Raw genomic sequence first — 17,414 nt, 5'->3', positions numbered from 1 at the left:
CATTTTGGAAAATTTTGTTCAATATTTTCTATACATTTTGAATGTGTGTGTGTGTGTGTGTGTGTGTGTATGTGTGTGTGACTCTTTTGCAACCGCGTGTTCTGTAATGCACCAGGATCCTCTGCCCATGGAATTTTCCAGCCAAGAACACTGGAGTGGGTTGCCATTTCCTACTCCAGGGGATCTTCCCTACCCAGGGATCGAACTTGCATCTCCTGCACTGGCAGGCAGATTCTTTCCCATTAGCACCACCTGGAAGATATTCTTTCTCTCTCTCACACCAATGGAAGATTATTGTCCCCATTATCATTACTGATAATCATTATTTGTAGGGTATAGAAGAAATGGGGTTCAGATAACACCTAGACAAGAAAATGGAAAAAAGAAAATGACAGACTTGACTTTGAAGCTGAGCCTGCAGAGAACAGGTAAGTTATTCCCTGTGGAATTTCAAAAATAACTGGAAAAGGAAATATTTCTTTAAATAACTACAAGAACTATGCTATACAGTACATCTCTAGGACTCATCTTGTGTAACTGAAATTTCGTATCATTTGACTAATACTTTCCCATTTCCTCCTCCCCACAGACCCTGGCAACCCTCTGCTTCCATGAGTTTGATTATTTTATATTCCTCATATAAGTGATATTATGTATTTGGACTTCTGTGTCTGGCTTATTTCACTTAGCATAAAGTCTTCTCAGTTTATCCATGTCAACACAAATAGCAGGATTTCCTTCTTTTTAAGGGTGAATAATGTTCCACTGTGTGTATATCCAACATTTTCTTTATCCATTTTTTATTGAGGTATACTTGATTTATGATATTATATTAGCTTCAGGTGTACAACACAGTGATTCAGTGTTTTAATATATAGATTATACTCTAAATTTACTATAAAATGTTGACTATATTCTCTGTGCTGTAAAATATATCCATGTATCTTATTTACTTGATGCACAGTATTTGGTTCCTCTTAATCTCCTACTTCTTCCCTCTGTCTTTCTCCCCTTCAGTGACCACGAGTTTGTTCTCTAGATCTGTGAGTCTATTTCTGTTTTGCTATATTCCTTCATTTGTTTTATTTCTTGGATTCCACTTATAAGTGAAGTCATACAGTATTTGTCTTTCTCTGACATATTTCACTTGATACCTTCTAGGTCCATCCATCTTGTTGCAAATGGCAGAATTTCATTATTTTTATGGCTAAGTAATCTTCCTTTGTGAGTATATACTACATCTTCTTTATCCATTCATTTGTGTTGATGGATGTTAAGAGTTGTTCTATATCAGGGTGCACTTATCTTTTCAAATTAGTGTTATTATTTTCTTTGGATATATACCCAGGAGTAAAATTGCTGAATTATAGGATAGTTCTATTTTCAGTTTTTTGAGAAACTTTCATGATGTTTTCCATACTACCTGCTACAATTTACATTCCCACAGTGTTGAAGTGTTCCCTTTTCTCTACATTTTCACCGATACTTATTATATCTGTTTTTTTTAATAATAGCCATCCTAACAAGGATGAGGTAATCATTGTGGTTTTGATCTACATTTCGATGTTGAATAGTGATGTTGAGCACTTTTTCAGGTACCTGTTGGCCATTTGTATGTCTTCTTGGAAAAATGTCTATTCAGTTCTTTAGTCCATATTTTAATTGTGTTATTTGCTCTTTTGGCATTGTGTGTATGATTTCCTTGTATACTTTAAACATGAACTTTTTTCTGGTAGACGGTTTGCAAATATTTTCTCCCATTCCATAGGTTACCTTTTCATTTTGTTAAGTGTTTGCTTTGGAATGTAGAGGCTTTTTGATATAGTTTCTTTCACCTGTCTACTTTTGCCTTTGTTGCTTGTGCTTTTACTGTTATATCCAGGAATCATTACCACGACTAATGTCCAGAAGTTTTCCCCCATACTTTCTTCCAGGAGGTAAGTCTTTATTTTGAGTTAATTTTTATACTGTGTGAGATAAGGGTCCAATTTAATTGCTTGGTGTGTGAATATCCAGTTTTCCAAACACCATTTATTGAAAAGACTATCCTTTCCCCATTATATATTCTTGGCACCTTATTAACCATATATGTTGGGGTTTATTTTGGGCTCTCATTATGTCTGAATGTTTGTTTTTAAGCATTATTTCACTATATGATATGAGAATGTATTGTCTTGTGAATATTTCCTGAAATTTAGAGTATTTATTTAGAATGGATTCCTAAAGTTGGATTTAGAATTTGGGATAATGTTTGGGAGTGTTAGAAGATATTAGGCTTCAGTTAAGTTCAGTCACTCACTCGTGTCTGATTCTGCGGCCCCAGCAATCGCAGCACATGAGGCCTCCCTGTCCATCACAAACTCCCAGAGTTTACTCAAACTCATGCCCATCGAGTCGGTGATGCCATCCAGCCATCTCATCCTCTGTCGTCCCCTTCTCCTCCTGCCTCCAATCCCTCCCAGCATCAGGGTCTTTTCCAATGAGTCAGCTCTTCACATGAGGTGGCCAAAGTACTGGAGTTTCAGCTTCAACATCAGGCCTTCCAATCAACACCCAGGACTGATCTCCTTTAGGATGGACTGGTAAGATCTCCTTGCAGTCCAAGGGACTCTCAAGAGTCCTCTCCAACACCACAGTCCAAAAGCATCAATTTTTCAGCGCTCAGCTTTCTTCACAGTCCAACTCTCACATCCACACATGACTACTGGAAAAACCATAGCCTTGACTAGATGGATCTTCACTGGCAAAGTAATGTCTCTGTTTTTTAATATGCTGTCTAGGTTGGTCATAACTTTCCTTCCAAGGAGTAAGCATCTTTTAATTTCATGGCTGCAGTCACCATCTGCAGTGATTTTGGAGCCCCAAAAAATAAAGTCTGACACTGTTTCCACTGTCTCCCCATCTATTTCCCATGAAGTGATGGGACCAGATGCCATGATCTTAATTTTCTGAATGTTGAGCTTTAAGCCAACTTTTTCACTCTCCTCTTTCACTTTCATCAAAAGGCTCTTTAGTTCTTCTTCACTTTCTGCCATAAGGGTGGGGTCATCTGCATATCTGAGGTTATTGATGTTTCTCCCGGCAATCTTGATTCCAGCTTGTGCTTCTTCCAGCCCAGTTTCTCATGATGTACTCTGCATATAAGTGAAATAAGCAGGGTGACAATATATAGCCTTGACGTACTCCTTTTCCTATTTGGAACCAGTCTGTTGTTCCATGTCCAGTTCTAACTGTTGCTTCCTGACCTGCATACAGGTTTCTCAAGAGGCAGGTCAGGTGGTCTGGTATTCCCATCTCTTTTAGAATTTTCCACAGTTTATTGTGATCCACACAGTCGAAGACTTTGGTGTAGTCAATACAGCAGAAATAGATGTTTTTCTGGAACTCTCTTGCTTTTTCGATGATCCATCAGATGTTGGCAATTTGATCTCTGGTTCCTCTGCCTTTCCTAAAACCAGTTTGAATATCTGGAAGTTCACAGTTCATGTATTGCTGAAGCCTGGCTTCAGCTTGGAGAATTTTGACCATTACTTTACTAGCGTGTGAGATGAGTGCAATTGTGCAGTAGTTTGAGCATTCTTTGGCATTGCCTTTCTTTGGGGTTGGAATGAAAGCTGATCTTTTCCAGTCCTGTGGCCACTGCTAAGTTTTCCAAATTTGCTGGCATATTGAGTGCAGCACTTTCACAGCGTCATCTTTCAGGATTTGAAATAGTTTAACTGGAATTCCATCACCTCCACTAGCTTTGTTCGTAGGGATGCTTTCTAAGGCCCACTTGACTTCACATTCCAGGATGTCTGGCTCTAGGTGAGTGATCACAGCATCGTGATTATCTGGCTCATGAAGATCTTTTTTGTACAGTTCTTCTGTATGTTCTTGCCACCTCTTCTTAGTATTTTCTGCTTCTGTTAGGTCCATACCATTTCTGTCCTTTATCAAACCCATCTTTGCATGAAATGTTCCCTTGGTATCTCTAATTTTCTTGAAGAGATCTCTAGTCTTTCCCATTCTGTTGTTTTCCTCTATTTCTTTGCATTGATGGCTGAGGAAGGCTTTCTTATCTCTCCTTGCTATTCTTTGGAACTCTGCATTCAAATGGGAATATCTTTCCTTTTCTCCTTTGCTTTTCACTTTTCTTTTCACAGCTATTTGTAAGGCCTCTTCAGACAACCATTTTGCCTTTTTGCATTTCTTTTTTTTAAATTTTTTATTTTTTTATTAGTTGGAGGCTAATTACTTCACAACATTTCAGTGGGTTTTGTCATACATTGATATGAATCAGCCATAGATTTACACGTATTCCCCATCCCGATCCCCCCTACCACCTCCCTCTCCACCCGATTCCTCTGGGTCTTCCCAGTGCACCAGGCCGGAGCACTTGTCTCATGCATCCCACCTGGGCTGGTGATCTGTTTCACCATAGATAATATACATGCTGGTTTTTTTTGCATTTCTTTTCCATGGGGATGGTCTTGATCCCTGTCTCCTGTACAATGTCACCAACCTCCGTCCATAGTGCAACAGGCACACTGTCTGTCAGATCTAGTCCCTTAAACCTATTTCTCACTTCCACTGTATAGTCATAAGGGATTTGATTTAGGTCGTACCTGAATGGTCTAGTGGTTTTCCCTACTTTCTTCAATTTAAGTCTGAATTTGACAATAAGGAGTTCATGATGTGAGCCACAGTCAGCTCCCGGTCTTGTTTTTGCTGACTGTATAGAGCTTCTCCATCTTTGGCTACAAAGAATATAAGCAATCTGATTTCGGTGTTGACCATCTGGTGATGTCCACATGTAAAGTCTTCTCTTCTGTTGTTGGAAGAGGGTGTTTGCTATGACCAGTGTGTTCTCTTAGCAAAACTCTATTAGCCTTTGCCCTGCTTCATTCCATACTCCAAGGCCAATTTTGCCTGTTACTCCAGGTGTTTCTTCACTTCCTACTTTTGCATTCCAGTCCCCTATAATGAAAAGGACATCTTTTTTGGGTGTTAGTTCTAAAAGATCTTGCAGGTCTTCATAGAACCGTTCAACTTCAGTTTCTTCAGAGTTACTGGTTGGGGCATAGGCTTGGATTACCATGCTATTGAATGGTTTGCCTTGGAAATGAACAAGAGATCCTTCTGTCATTTTTGAGATTGCATCCAAGTACTGCATTTCGGACTCTTATTGACCATGATGGCTACTCCATTTCTTCTAAGTTATTCCTGCCGACAGTAGTAGATATAATGGTCATCTGAGTTAAATTCACCCATTCCAGTCCATTTTAGTTCACTGATTCCTAGAATGTTGACATTCACTCTTGCCATCTCCTGTTTGACCACTTCCAATTTGCCTTGATTCATGGACCTAACATTCCAGGTTCCTATGCAATATTGCTCCTTACAGCATCAGACCTTGCTTCCATCACCAGTCACATCCACAACTGGGTATCGTTTTTGCTTTGGCTTCATCCTTTCATTCTTTCTGGAGTTATTTCTCCACTGATCTCCAGTAGCATATTGGGCACCTACCGACCTGAGGAGTTCCTCTTTCAGTATCCTAGCATTTTGCCTTTTCATACTGTTCATGGTGTTCTCAAGGCAAGTATACTGAATTGGCTTGCCATTCCTTCTCCAGTGAACCACATTCTGTCAGACCTCTCCACCATGACACATCCATCTTGGGTGGCCCCACACGACATGGCTTAGTTTCATTGAGTTAGACAAGGCTGTAGTCCTGTGATCAGATGGGCTAGTTTTCTGTGATTATGGTTTCAGTGTGTCTGCCCTGTGATGCCCTCTCGCAACACCTACCGTCTTACTTGGGTTTCTCTTACCTTGGACCTGGGGTATCTCTTCACGGCTGCTCCAGCAAAGCGCAGCCGCTGCTCCTTACCTTGAACATGGGGTTGCTCCTCTCAGCCGCCTTAGGAGGTCTTATATTAGGCTTAAGAGGTCTTAATATTACTCTCTTCCTAATCATTCCTCCCCTTAGAATTCTACAAAAGAAACATGAAATAATGAAAACTAAGATGCCACTTTTTATTAATCAGGTGAGTCTCTAATGCCACTGAAGTTCAGAGCTCTGAGGAGCATGGATTGGGCTACGTGGTCTAGTCTAAAGTTCTTTTAAAGTTCCCTTATGGCTTAAATCCATATTGTATCATTGTATTACTCTCTGACTGGTGACATGATACAAAAGAACAAAGTGATGATGAGTACACCAAGGAACTAGTTAAAAATGAAAGAATAGAGCAAGTAAAGTTCTAAAGCGTGACCTTGTTCAAGGTCCATTAAGGGACCTTAACAGTCCATTCTCAGGAAGAAGAGAAGAAAGAGAAGTGAGCATGGCCTTTAAAAGCACAATAACTCTACCTAGTAGTAAACATGGCCCAATCAACAGCCTCATGTTACAAATCAGATTTTTACTCCTCCTGGGGAGAAAGGACTGGTAAAAAATAGTTTCTTCCTTATCCATACTACTGAGAACCAAAGCATGAGGATTTGAGTCATTTAATGTATTTGACAAAATTGTTTCTCAGAAATACTATGCTAACTTTCCTACTTACACTGTACAAAATTGACGTTTCTCTGCATTTTCATTATACATTATAGAGCTAATGAATTCTGCCATTTATTAACTGGGTGATTTAACCTCTTTGTGCCTCAGTTTTCTCATCTGAAAAATAAGACAGTGTCTACTTCAAGATATTATCAGGACAATAGGATCATATAAAACCCTTAAAGTAATGCCTGATATGTGTTAAATGCTCAATAAAATACTAGTTATTATTTTTTTTGTGACTTTTGCTATTAAAACCTCAGCTAATTTCCCAGGTGAAAGCTGTATCTCTTTGTTGTAATTGTACTTAGTCATAATAATATTGAATTTTTTTTCTTGTAGTTAGTAGCTATTTGCATTTTTTTCTTTGTAAATAGTCTGTTCATGTCCTTGGCCCATTATTTCTTAGACTCAACAATTTTCATAGTGTTTGATATAGAATCATAATGTAATAAAGTATTTTAAGTTTTGTCTGATATCTCCCTCAAATATTTTTCTCAGTTTGTAGTTTATCTTTTAAATTTATTCATGATGCTATTATCTCCCTGAAGTCTTTCAATTAATGTTGTAAATTCGACACTTTTCCTTCAAGGTATTTTAGAAGGCTTTTGTGATTTTCAAGTCTAATCCTAATTATATATCACAACTTTAACCTATTTTTCCTTTTTTGTGTTGTTTTAGTTTTACTATTATATTCTTTAATCTAAACAGAATTGTCCTTAGTATTGATATGCTAAGGCTATATTTTTAAACCCAAGAAAAGTTTGCTGTTTTTTAAGAGGTCAAATTAAATTTGATGCCTGAAAACTGTTTCATGTTTTTCAAGCATGTGTTATAATTTAACATGTAGTGTTTTGAACAGTTAGTGGTACAGTTTTTACACTCAGTGATAATCCTAACAGTATACACAGTCATTTCCTAATAATCTGTGTATAGCCATTTAGTAAAGTTCACATAAATTGTAATATCTTCATATCAGAACATATAAAACCCAAGAAGGTTTTAACAACATCATATTTTATCTGTAAATAAGTGGCACTGGGAGATTTGGGGGGAAAATAGAGTGGATTTAAATTGTAGCCAACTAATAAGAATAAAATATTCTACTTAGTATCAATTAGAACAAGCTGGAGAGCAGAAAGCTAGAAATATCCAATTAGCTTTTAAATTGAGCTTTAAATGAGCCTCTTCTACAGGTTGTTGTTTTAAGTCAGTCCAACTCTTTTCAAATCATGGATAATAGCCTGTCAGGCTCCTTCTGTCCATGGGATTTCCCAGGCAAGAATACTGGGGTGGGTTGCCATTTCCTTCTCCAGGGGATCTTCCCCACCCAGGGATTGAAACTGTGTCTCCTGCATGGCAGGCAGATTCTTTACCACTGAGGTACCTGGGAAGCCCAATAGCATAAACCCAAAGTTTGTTATTTTTGTTTGTGCCAAACAGGGAAACAAGCATAAACCTCAATGGGAGAAGAAAACCACACTTCTGTGGCAGAATTTATCTTCCTTGGCCTTTCACAGGACTCACAGACCCAGATCCTGTTGTTTATTCTTTTTCTCATCATTTATCTGTTAACTGTGCTTGGAAACCTGCTTATCATCATTCTCATCTTCACGGATTCTCAACTTCACACGCCCATGTACTTTTTTCTTAGAAACCTCTCTTTTGCAGATCTCTGCTTCTCTACCAACATTGTCCCTCAAGTGTTGGTCCACTTCCTGGTGAAAAAGAAAACTATTTCTTTCGCGGGCTGTATGACACAGGTCATTGTCTTCCTTCTGGTCGGGGGCACAGAATGTGCTCTGCTGGCAGTGATGGCCTATGACCGGTATGTGGCGGTCTGCAAGCCCCTGCACTACCCCACCATCATCACCCAGCAAGTGTGTCTCCAGTTGACCATAGGGTCCTGGGCCAGTGGTGCAATAGTGTCTCTGGTAGATACCACCTTTACTTTCCAACTTCCTTATCAAGGACAGAACATTATCAGTCACTACTTTTGTGAACCCCCTGCCCTCCTGAAGCTGGCTTCAGCAGATACTTACAGAACAGAAATGGCCATCTTTGCAATGGGTGTGGTCATTCTCCTAGCTCCTGTCTCCCTGATCCTGGTCTCCTACTGGAATATCATCTCCACTGTGATCCAGATGCAGGCTGGGGAGGGGCGGCTCAAGGCTTTTTCTACCTGTGGCTCCCACCTCATTGTTGTTGTCCTCTTTTATGGTTCAGCAATATTCACCTACATGAGGCCAAATTCCAAGACCACAAAAGAGTGGGATAAAATGATATCTGTGTTCTATACCGTGGTGACTCCAATGTTGAACCCCATAATTTATAGCCTGAGAAACAAGGATGTCAAAGGAGCTCTCAGAAAACTGGCCAGAAGAAAGCCATTTTCTTGGAGATGGTGACCTTTAGGTCTGACTTTTGGAGGCATGGTAACATCCTTAAAAGAAGAGCAGTCAGCAGTTATGAATTACATCATTCCAGGAAGAAGGAAAAAGTAAGGGACGCATTCCAGAAACGTTGAATATATTGTGCTAAACATAGGGAAAAAAATAAAAGGATGAAAAGTTAGGTTACTTCTTGATTATGAAAAGTATTAAGTGCTATTTTGAGGAAATTTTTGGTTAATTCAGTTGACATGAACTTGTTTTAAGCATGGTCACTGTTGAATCTAAGAGATTTAAACTGGATTATCCTGAGATAATATCTAATACGAGTTGAGTACATTATTTTAACCTCGAAGACGTTTCAAGTTTGGATGTCCCAGTCATACAAACCTAGGAATAGTCTGATCGAAACAATCAACATGTTTGGAAGAGTCTTTAATACTGGGATCATTCATGGTCCAAAGCATTCCAGTTGTAAAAAGGTTCCAGAGGCAACACTACTTCCTAGCTCATGATGTTCTTTTCTGAAAGCTCCAGAAAATTTTTTATTTCATTACCCCAAAGTTCATCTATCACAGATTATAAGAGTAAAGAGGGAATTCAGTCATTGAATCCAAACATATGTCTGAGGCTTAAACTATTCTATAATATTTCTATTAATTGTCCACCATTTGTCTAAACAAGAATGATATACCTAGCTCCCTATGCTCTAGGATCATTCCCATTCATATACAGACAGTTTTTTTACTATTGAAAGATCTTTCCGTTTTCCTATATCTCAAACCAACTTTCACTAGTTTTACTCCTTGAAATAGTTTTACTCCTATTTATTTTTTTTAGATTTCAAGGCCCCTTCCCTTTTCCTTCAGACTTTAACCCCTACTCACTGCCACTTTCCCTAACACACTGCGCTTTTTAAAGCTCTTGGCTACTTTACTTTTCACACAGAATGAAATATTCAGATACTTTGCATTCTCATAATTATTTGATCTTCATTCCTTCAATGATTTCAACCGTGGTCATATCTTAAATACTGTCGTTGCCAATAGCTGTCATCCTCACTTTCCAAATTGCGAAACCACAGAATCCTGAGCAAATAAAATGACTGCTGCTTTAAGGCACTACGTTTTGAGATGGTTTGTTATGCAGCAATAGATCACTAAAGCTCCGAGAGAATCATGCTCCATCCCATTCAAACAGATGTCTGTGGGGCTCTTTCACATTACCAATGAAAACTACTACCTCTCCTGCTATGGAGGGAGACGGGGATAAAGGACCAAGAGGCTTCTAAAGAATTATAATAAAGATGTTGTATCAGTCAGGGTTTTTAGTTGCAAGTAACAGAAACTATGTATGATTTAAGCCGAAAAGAAAAAATTCTGAATAATATTAATTCCTACCTTCAGCCAGAATCACAGGTCTAATTCATTTATCACAGAATGGGTCAGAATCCCATGCACAGAGGAGCCTGGTGGGCTACAGTCCACAGGGTCACAGAGTCAGACACGACTGAAGTAAGTTTGCACGCACGCATGCGCGCACAGGTCAGTGAGGACATCACTGCCATTCAGCACTAGGGGGCGCAGCTTACACAGTCAATACCGTCTTCAGGCGGGCGCAGCAATTCGCTGAATCTGGGAATTGGAATAGTGCGGCTTCTCTACCGCTGATAGAAAAAAAGAAACTGCTGACAAACAACCCCAACCAAGTGATCAAGGTTAACATAAATAGTGTTAAATCCTGTTGGCAGTATGTTCCCTTGAGATGATGTGATGGAAACAGCACTTTATGATCGGAAGATCTTCAAACCCATAACCTCAGTCTAATCAGGAGAAAATCATCAGACAAATTCTCATACATGGGCTTCCTGTAAAATGTATAACCTTTACTCCTCAAAACTTTAAAGGTCCTCAAAAACAAATCTGAGAGACTGTAACAGCCAGGAGGAGCCCAAGGAGACATGACAACTTAATGTAATATGGTATCCTGAGTAGAATCCTGGTTCAGAAAAAGATAAAAACCAAACTTAAGGAAATCCAAGCAAAGTGTAAAGTTTAGTTAATAATAAGGTATCATTTTTATATTCTTAATTGTAGCAGATATGCCATAATAATGTAAATAACAACAATGTACTGTGGACAGTGACTGAAGCCATGAAATTAAAAGACTCTTGATCCTTGGAAGAAAAGCTATGACAAACTTAGACAGCATATAAAAAAGCAGAGACATCACTTTGCCGACAAAGATCCATATATTCAAAGCTATGTTTTTTTTCCAGTAGTCATGTATGGATGTGAGAGTTGGACCATAAAGAAGGCTGAGCACCAAAGAATTGATGCTTTTGAACTGTGGTGTTGGAGAAGACTCTCAAGAGTCCCTTGGACAGCAAGGAGATCCAACCAGTCAATCCTAAAGGAAAGCAACCCTGAATATTCATTGGAAGGACTGATGCTGAAGTTTAAGCTCCAATACTTTGGCCACCTGATGTGAAGGGCCAATTCATTGGAAAAGACCCTAATGGCTGGGAAAGATTGAGGGCAGGAGGAGAAGGGGGTGAAGGAGGATGAGATGGTTGGATGGCATCACTGACTCAGTGGACATGAGTTTGAGCAAACGCTGGGAGATAGTGAAAAACAGGATAGCCTGGCATGCTGCTGCAGTCCATGGGTCACAAAGAGTTGGACACAACTGAGCAACTGAGCAAAAACAAGGTCAATAATGGGAAAAGTTTATGGGGAGGTATCTGGGAATTCACTTTACTATCAGTTAAGTTCAGTCGCTGTCACGTCTGACTTTACGACCCCATGGACTGCAGCACACCAGGCTTCCCTGTCCATCACCAACTCCCAGGGCCTACTCAAACTCATGTCCATCGAGTTGGTGATGCCATCCAACCACTTAATCCTCTGTCATCCCCTTCTCCTCCCACCTTCAATCATTCCCAGCACCAGGGTCTTTTCAAATGAGGCAGTTCTTCCCATCAAGTGGCCAGAGTATTGGAGTTTCAGCTTTAGCATCAGTCCTTCCAATGAATATTCAGGACTGATTTTCTCTGGGATGGACTGGTTGGATCTCCTTGCAATCCAAGGGACTCTTAAGAGTCTTCTCAACACCACAGTTCAAAAGCATCAATTCTTCAACACTCAGCTTTCTTTATAGTCCAACTCTCATATCCATATATGACTACTGGGAAAAACATAGCCTTGACTAGATGGACCTTTGTTGGCAAATTAATGTCTCTACTTTTTAATATGCTGTCTAGGCTGGTCATAACTTTCCTTCCAAGGAGTAAGCATCTTTTAATTTCGTGGCTGCAGTCACTATCTGCATTGATTTTGGAGCCCAAAAATATAAAGTCTCACACTGTTTCCATTGTTTCCCCATCTATTTGCCATGAAGTGATCGAATGATCTTTGTTTCCTGAATGTTGAGTTTTAAGCCAACTTTTTCACTGTCCTCTTTCACTTTCATCAAGAGGTTCTTTAGTTCTTCACTTTCTGCCATAAGGGTGGTGTCATCTGAATATCTGAGGTTATTGATATTTCTCCCAGCAAACTTGATTCCAGCGTGTGCTTCATCTAGTCCAGCATTTCTCATGATGTACTCTGCACATAAGTTAAATAAGCAGGGTGACAACATACAGCCTTGACCTACTGCTTTTCTTATTTGGAACCAGTCTGTTGTTCCATGTCCAGTTCTAAGTGTTGCTTCTTGACCTGCACACATTTCTCAGGAGGCAGGGCAGGTGGTCTGTTATTCCCATCTCTTTCAGAATTTTCCAAAGTTTATTGGGATCCACACAGTCAAAGGCTTTGGCATAGTCAATACAGCAGAAATAGATGTTTTTCTGGAACTTCTGGCTTTTTCAATGACCCAGCTGATGTTGGCAATTTGATCTCTGGTTCCTCTGCCTTTTCTAAATCCAACTTGAACATCTGGAAGGTCACATTCACGTACGCTGTACTATAGCTTCTCATTTTTTCGTTAACTCTAAAACTGACCTGAAAAATAAAGTCTGTTTTTAAAAAAGCAAAGGAACTAATGCTCTTGCTTTTTCAAGTCAGTTCAGTTCAGTTCAATGATTGAGTCGTGTCTGACCCTTTGTGACCCCATGAATCGCAGCACACCAGGCCTCCCTGTCCATCACCAGCTCCCAGATTTTACTCAAACTCATGTCCATCAAGTCAGTGATGCCTTCCAGCCATCTCATCCTCTGTTGTCCCTTCTCCTCCTGCCCCCAATCCCTCCCAGTATCATGGTCTTTACCAATGAATCAACTCTTCACATGAGGTGGCCAAAGTACTAGAGTTTCAGCTTCAGCATCAGTCCTTCCAATGAACACCCAGGACTGATCTCCTTTAGGATGGACTGGTTGGATCTCCTTGCAGTCCAAGGGACTCTCAAGAGTCTTCTCCAACATCACAGTTCAAAAGCATCAGTTTTTAGGCGCTCAGCTTTCTTCACAGTCCAATTCTCACATCCATACATGACCAGTGGAAAAACCATAGCCTTGACTAGATGAACCTTTGTTGGCAAAGTAATGTCTCTGCTTTTTAATATGCTGTCTAGGTTTGTCATAACTTTCCTTCGAAGGAGTAAGTGTGTTTTTTTTCTTTTTTTTTTTTTTCAATTATTTTTATTAGAGTAAGTGTGTTTTAATCTCATGGCTGCAGTCACCATCTGTAGTGATTTTGGAGCCCCCCAAAATGAAGTCTGACACTGTTTCCACTGTTTCCCCATTTATTTCCCATGAAGTGATGGGACCAGATGCCATGATCTTAGTTTTCTAAATGCTGAGCTTTAAGCCAACTTTTTCACTCTCCTCTTTCACTTTCATCAAAAGGCTCTTTAGTTCCTCTTCACTTTCTGCCATAAGGGTGGTTTCATCTGCATATCTGAGGTTATTGATATTTCTCCTGGCAATCTTGGTTCCAGCTTGTGCTTCTTCCAGTCCAGCATTTCTCATGATGTACTCTGCATATAAGTGAAATAAGCAGGGTGACAATATACAGCCTTGACATAATCCTTTTCCTATTTGGAACCAGTCTGTTGTTCCATGTCCAGTTCTAACTGTTGCTTCCTGACCTGCATATAGGTTTCTCAAGAGGCAGGGCAAAGTCTAGACTGGGTGTATATAATTGGTTAAGTTCTAACTTCAATGCAGACAAAGGCAGTTAACATCAAATGTGTTCAATTTCTATGGACAGAGATAGGCTCTAACTCTCCACAACACTCAACAGAAGACTGTAATTATAGAAGTGAAAGTGAAATTCGCTCAGTCATGTCTGACTCTTTGTGATCCCATGGACTGTAGCCTACCAGGATCCTCAGTCCATGGGATTTTCCAGGCAAGAATACCGGAGTGGGTTGCCATTTCCTTCTCCAGGGTATCTACCTGACCCAGGGATTGAATCCAGGTCTCCCACATTGTGGGCAGACACTTTACCATCTGAGCTACCAGGGAAGCCCAAACTATAATTATAGAAAGGTTATTCAAATGATCAGAAGCCTAAAACTAACAAATAGCCCATGAAACTAAATCTTACCCCTTCTCATATCTTGACTATCTACAAATTCCTGTCTGCTTTCTGATTCCAGGAGAAAGGGGAGATGGGTAGGTGGGGCAGTGAAAACATGTAAGAAAGATTTCGGCCAGTTTTAGATGTAGATGGAGGAAGCCACAGAAGTTTGACAAGCCGTTTTCCCACCTACCCTACGGGTGGCCCTCGGTTTTAGGCACCAGAGTCCCGGTCAAGTCTACAAAGTGGGAGGGGCCTGGGAAAAGGGCGGGTCTGGGAGAGGCCCCACCCCCTGGTCAACTGTACAAACTTGGGCCGCGGGTGCTGCTGGGGGCTCCAGCCAAGCCTGGTGAGCATGCGCAGGTGTGTCGGCCTGCTCCTGGAATTTAAGAGGTACGGAACCGGCGCCGGCGAGTAAGGGTCAAGTGTGACCCACGGTTTTTCAGTTCTGGAGTGATTACCGACGCAAGCCCCCTTCCCCGACCGGGCTGGCGACATGTGCGGCTCCTCTGAACTGGCTCCTGGGTGTGACTGAACTCAGCCCTGGCTGGGAGCGGTACTTGCAGGCATCACGCGGCCCCGCGGGCAGTGAGGAGGCGGGTGAGTGGAATTGGGAATCCGGCTAGAGGGCACCCACGCGGAGCGCACGGGCCTGCTCGGCTTGTTTGCAGTTGCCGGGATTCCAGCTCTGCGCTCTGCAGTTTCTGCTGGAGGCGCTGGAGGAGGGCGCGACCTGACAGGCGTGGAGGCCTGGGCTGTGGAAGGAAGTCAGCGCATGGGAGAGGAGAAGTAAGCAGGGCATGGGTGGGAAACCGCAAGGCTAGGTTCCAGATCCCCTGTCTCCCCTTCAATTCTGCGCTGCGGGCGGTCTCCAGGCGCTTACCCTGGTAAATACATCTTGTCAGCTTGATTTTGGAGTGACTCGTGGATTCCAGATCAAGTGTGATTGGATCGATTAACTGGAAAAGAAAATGGAGAAAAGTTCATTGCAACTTGCCTTGCTTTCTCAGTCATTCCTGGCTACGCGCTAAAAGTAACTTAGTAATTTTATATTTAGTAGTAAATATAATGAGTAATTTATTAATTTCTAATCTATAAATCCGTATTTTTTGTTGATTTTTCTCACTTTGAGTTGACTGTGTAATTCGTCTCATTCCTGTTTGTTTACATATGTAAGGCTTCGCCGTTGCCTAACAGTAGAACTGGAGCTGTGCTCTGTAGATTTTGAAGTGCCGTGTTTGAAGTGTTTTTAATTTGAGTTGTGTTTTAGAAGCAAAAGTTAAATTTCAAAGTCGTTGAGATTGTTTTTTCTATTTCTACTTGGTGTTAAGGTCTAGTCTTCATTCTGGTAATAAACGTGGTTTGTACAACTTCTGTTTACTTTTTGTTTATTGGAGAATTTTTGGGTACCCTAATAAAGTAGTGGCTTTTGTAAGCATTCTCTTTATTCAGATGCTATTGACACACTGCTTTATGCTCCTTTTTACAAGCTAATCTCGGAAGGTGAAAGATTCTCCTTACCTCGGGGTATTGCTCTGCCTATGACATATTCGATTAAAAACAACCCTTCTTACAGATACTACGTATTCCCCGTAATTAGCATCTGTTCCACTTCCTTGACGCTATAAAATCATTTGAACTGGTGTCAGCTGGCTATTTAATCTAACTCTCCAAATTCCTGTCACCTGCGCCTTACTGAGCCCGTCCTTCAGAGGTACTGGCTTAGCGCCTTAACTCTTCATCCTGAGTTACACCATCATCCTTAAAGGTGTCTGTTTAGTACTTTAGAGTTTAAACTTCAACAGTTCTTGACTATTCCATTGCTCCTCCCTTAAACAGAGCACTTCAGCTATTCGCAGTCACGTCGGTACCTTGGTCCGTTTATCATCCAGACTGTTCCTCCTTTGAAATCTTTAAGAGCCAGCATGTCATCCTGAACATCTCTAACCTGCCCTCGTAGCTCTATAATTATTTATACTGAGCAATTTATTTTTAATCTATAAATGCCTAGTGTATTTTGATGCTTTTTCTCTCTTTGAGTTGAATGTATAGTGCATTTCATTCTTGTTTAATTATATATGTAAAGCTTCACTATTTCCTAACAGTAGAACTTGAGCTGTGCTATATAGATTTTGAAATGCAGTGTTTGAAGTGTTTTTGAGTTGTGTTTTAGAAGCAAAAGTTAAATTTCAAAGTAGTTGAGATTGTTTTTTCTATTTCTACATGGTGTTAAGAGCTAGTTTTCATTCTGATAATAAATGTAGTTTGTACAACTTTTGTTTACCTTTTGTTTATTGAAGAGTTTTGGTACCTTAATAAGTAGTGGCTTTTTTGAGCATTCTCATAAGTGCTTGAATAGAAATTACATTCTATCTGATTTTATATATCAAAGTAAGCATATTCATGTCCACTGTGCTGTTAATTTTAGTTTACTTTATTTGGTAAGGACTGAAAAAAGTTGTCTTAGTCCCCTATTTATATTAGGCTATTATTGATCACATCTCTTGTTTTCTGAAACTTTTGCTATAAATATATTTCAGTTGTGATTTGATACAGAGAGTAGTAGTCATAATGTCATGAGTTGTGCCTTCGATCATTTAAAAGTTTCCTCCTTGTCTAATGTCATTCATTTGTGCTTTCAATTCAATATATGTCTTAATTCAGTTTATCCCTGCTTATTTTATTGTTTACATTTGCTTGTTATTTTTTTAATCACCCCTTTAAGCTTTGGAGTTCTTTTGGATGTCTCTTGAGTTTTTACGTAATTGAGTTAAATTTTTACTCAGTGCATTTATCATTACAATGGATATTCTTGTTTGTTAAATCTACTTTTTTTTTTTTTTTAATGCTCCCTTGGTTTTTGTTTTTAACATGTGGTCTGTGAACTGTTTCTTCTTTTTTCTATATTATTAATTCTTAAAGTATCTGGGCCCATAGTTCATTCTTCTGCTGAAACTCAGTGAG

The 17,414-nt window shown here is 40.0% G+C and overlaps 2 protein-coding genes across 2 annotated transcripts in view; both read left to right on the top strand.

The window, feature by feature from the left end:
• The first annotated feature begins 7,962 nt into the window (after positions 1–7,962).
• On the top strand, positions 7,963–8,949 carry LOC133064094 (olfactory receptor 2D3-like). Its single transcript, XM_061154353.1, has one exon. The coding sequence runs from the start codon at positions 8,005–8,007 to the stop codon at positions 8,947–8,949; it is 945 nt and encodes a 314-aa protein (XP_061010336.1). The 5' UTR covers positions 7,963–8,004.
• Positions 8,950–14,797: 5,848 nt separating this feature from the next.
• Positions 14,798–17,414, top strand: part of LOC133060650 (zinc finger protein 215-like) — a 63,995-nt gene continuing 61,378 nt past the window's right edge. The window contains exon 1 of the mRNA XM_061148279.1: positions 14,798–15,050. The gene's annotated coding sequence lies outside the window, so the exon portion shown is untranslated. The remainder of the gene's footprint in view (positions 15,051–17,414) is intronic.

The sequence above is a fragment of the Dama dama genome, chromosome 1 (genome assembly GCF_033118175.1).
Source record: "Dama dama isolate Ldn47 chromosome 1, ASM3311817v1, whole genome shotgun sequence".
Taxonomy (NCBI): Eukaryota; Metazoa; Chordata; class Mammalia; order Artiodactyla; family Cervidae; genus Dama; species Dama dama.
The sequence above is the reverse complement of the archived record's forward strand: the minus strand, read 5'-3'. Positions and strand labels throughout refer to the sequence as shown.

Coding starts and splice junctions, on each gene's coding strand:
- LOC133064094 (XM_061154353.1), top strand. CDS start 8,005: ATGGGAGAAGAAAACCACACTTCTGTGGCAGAATTTATCTTCCTTGGC.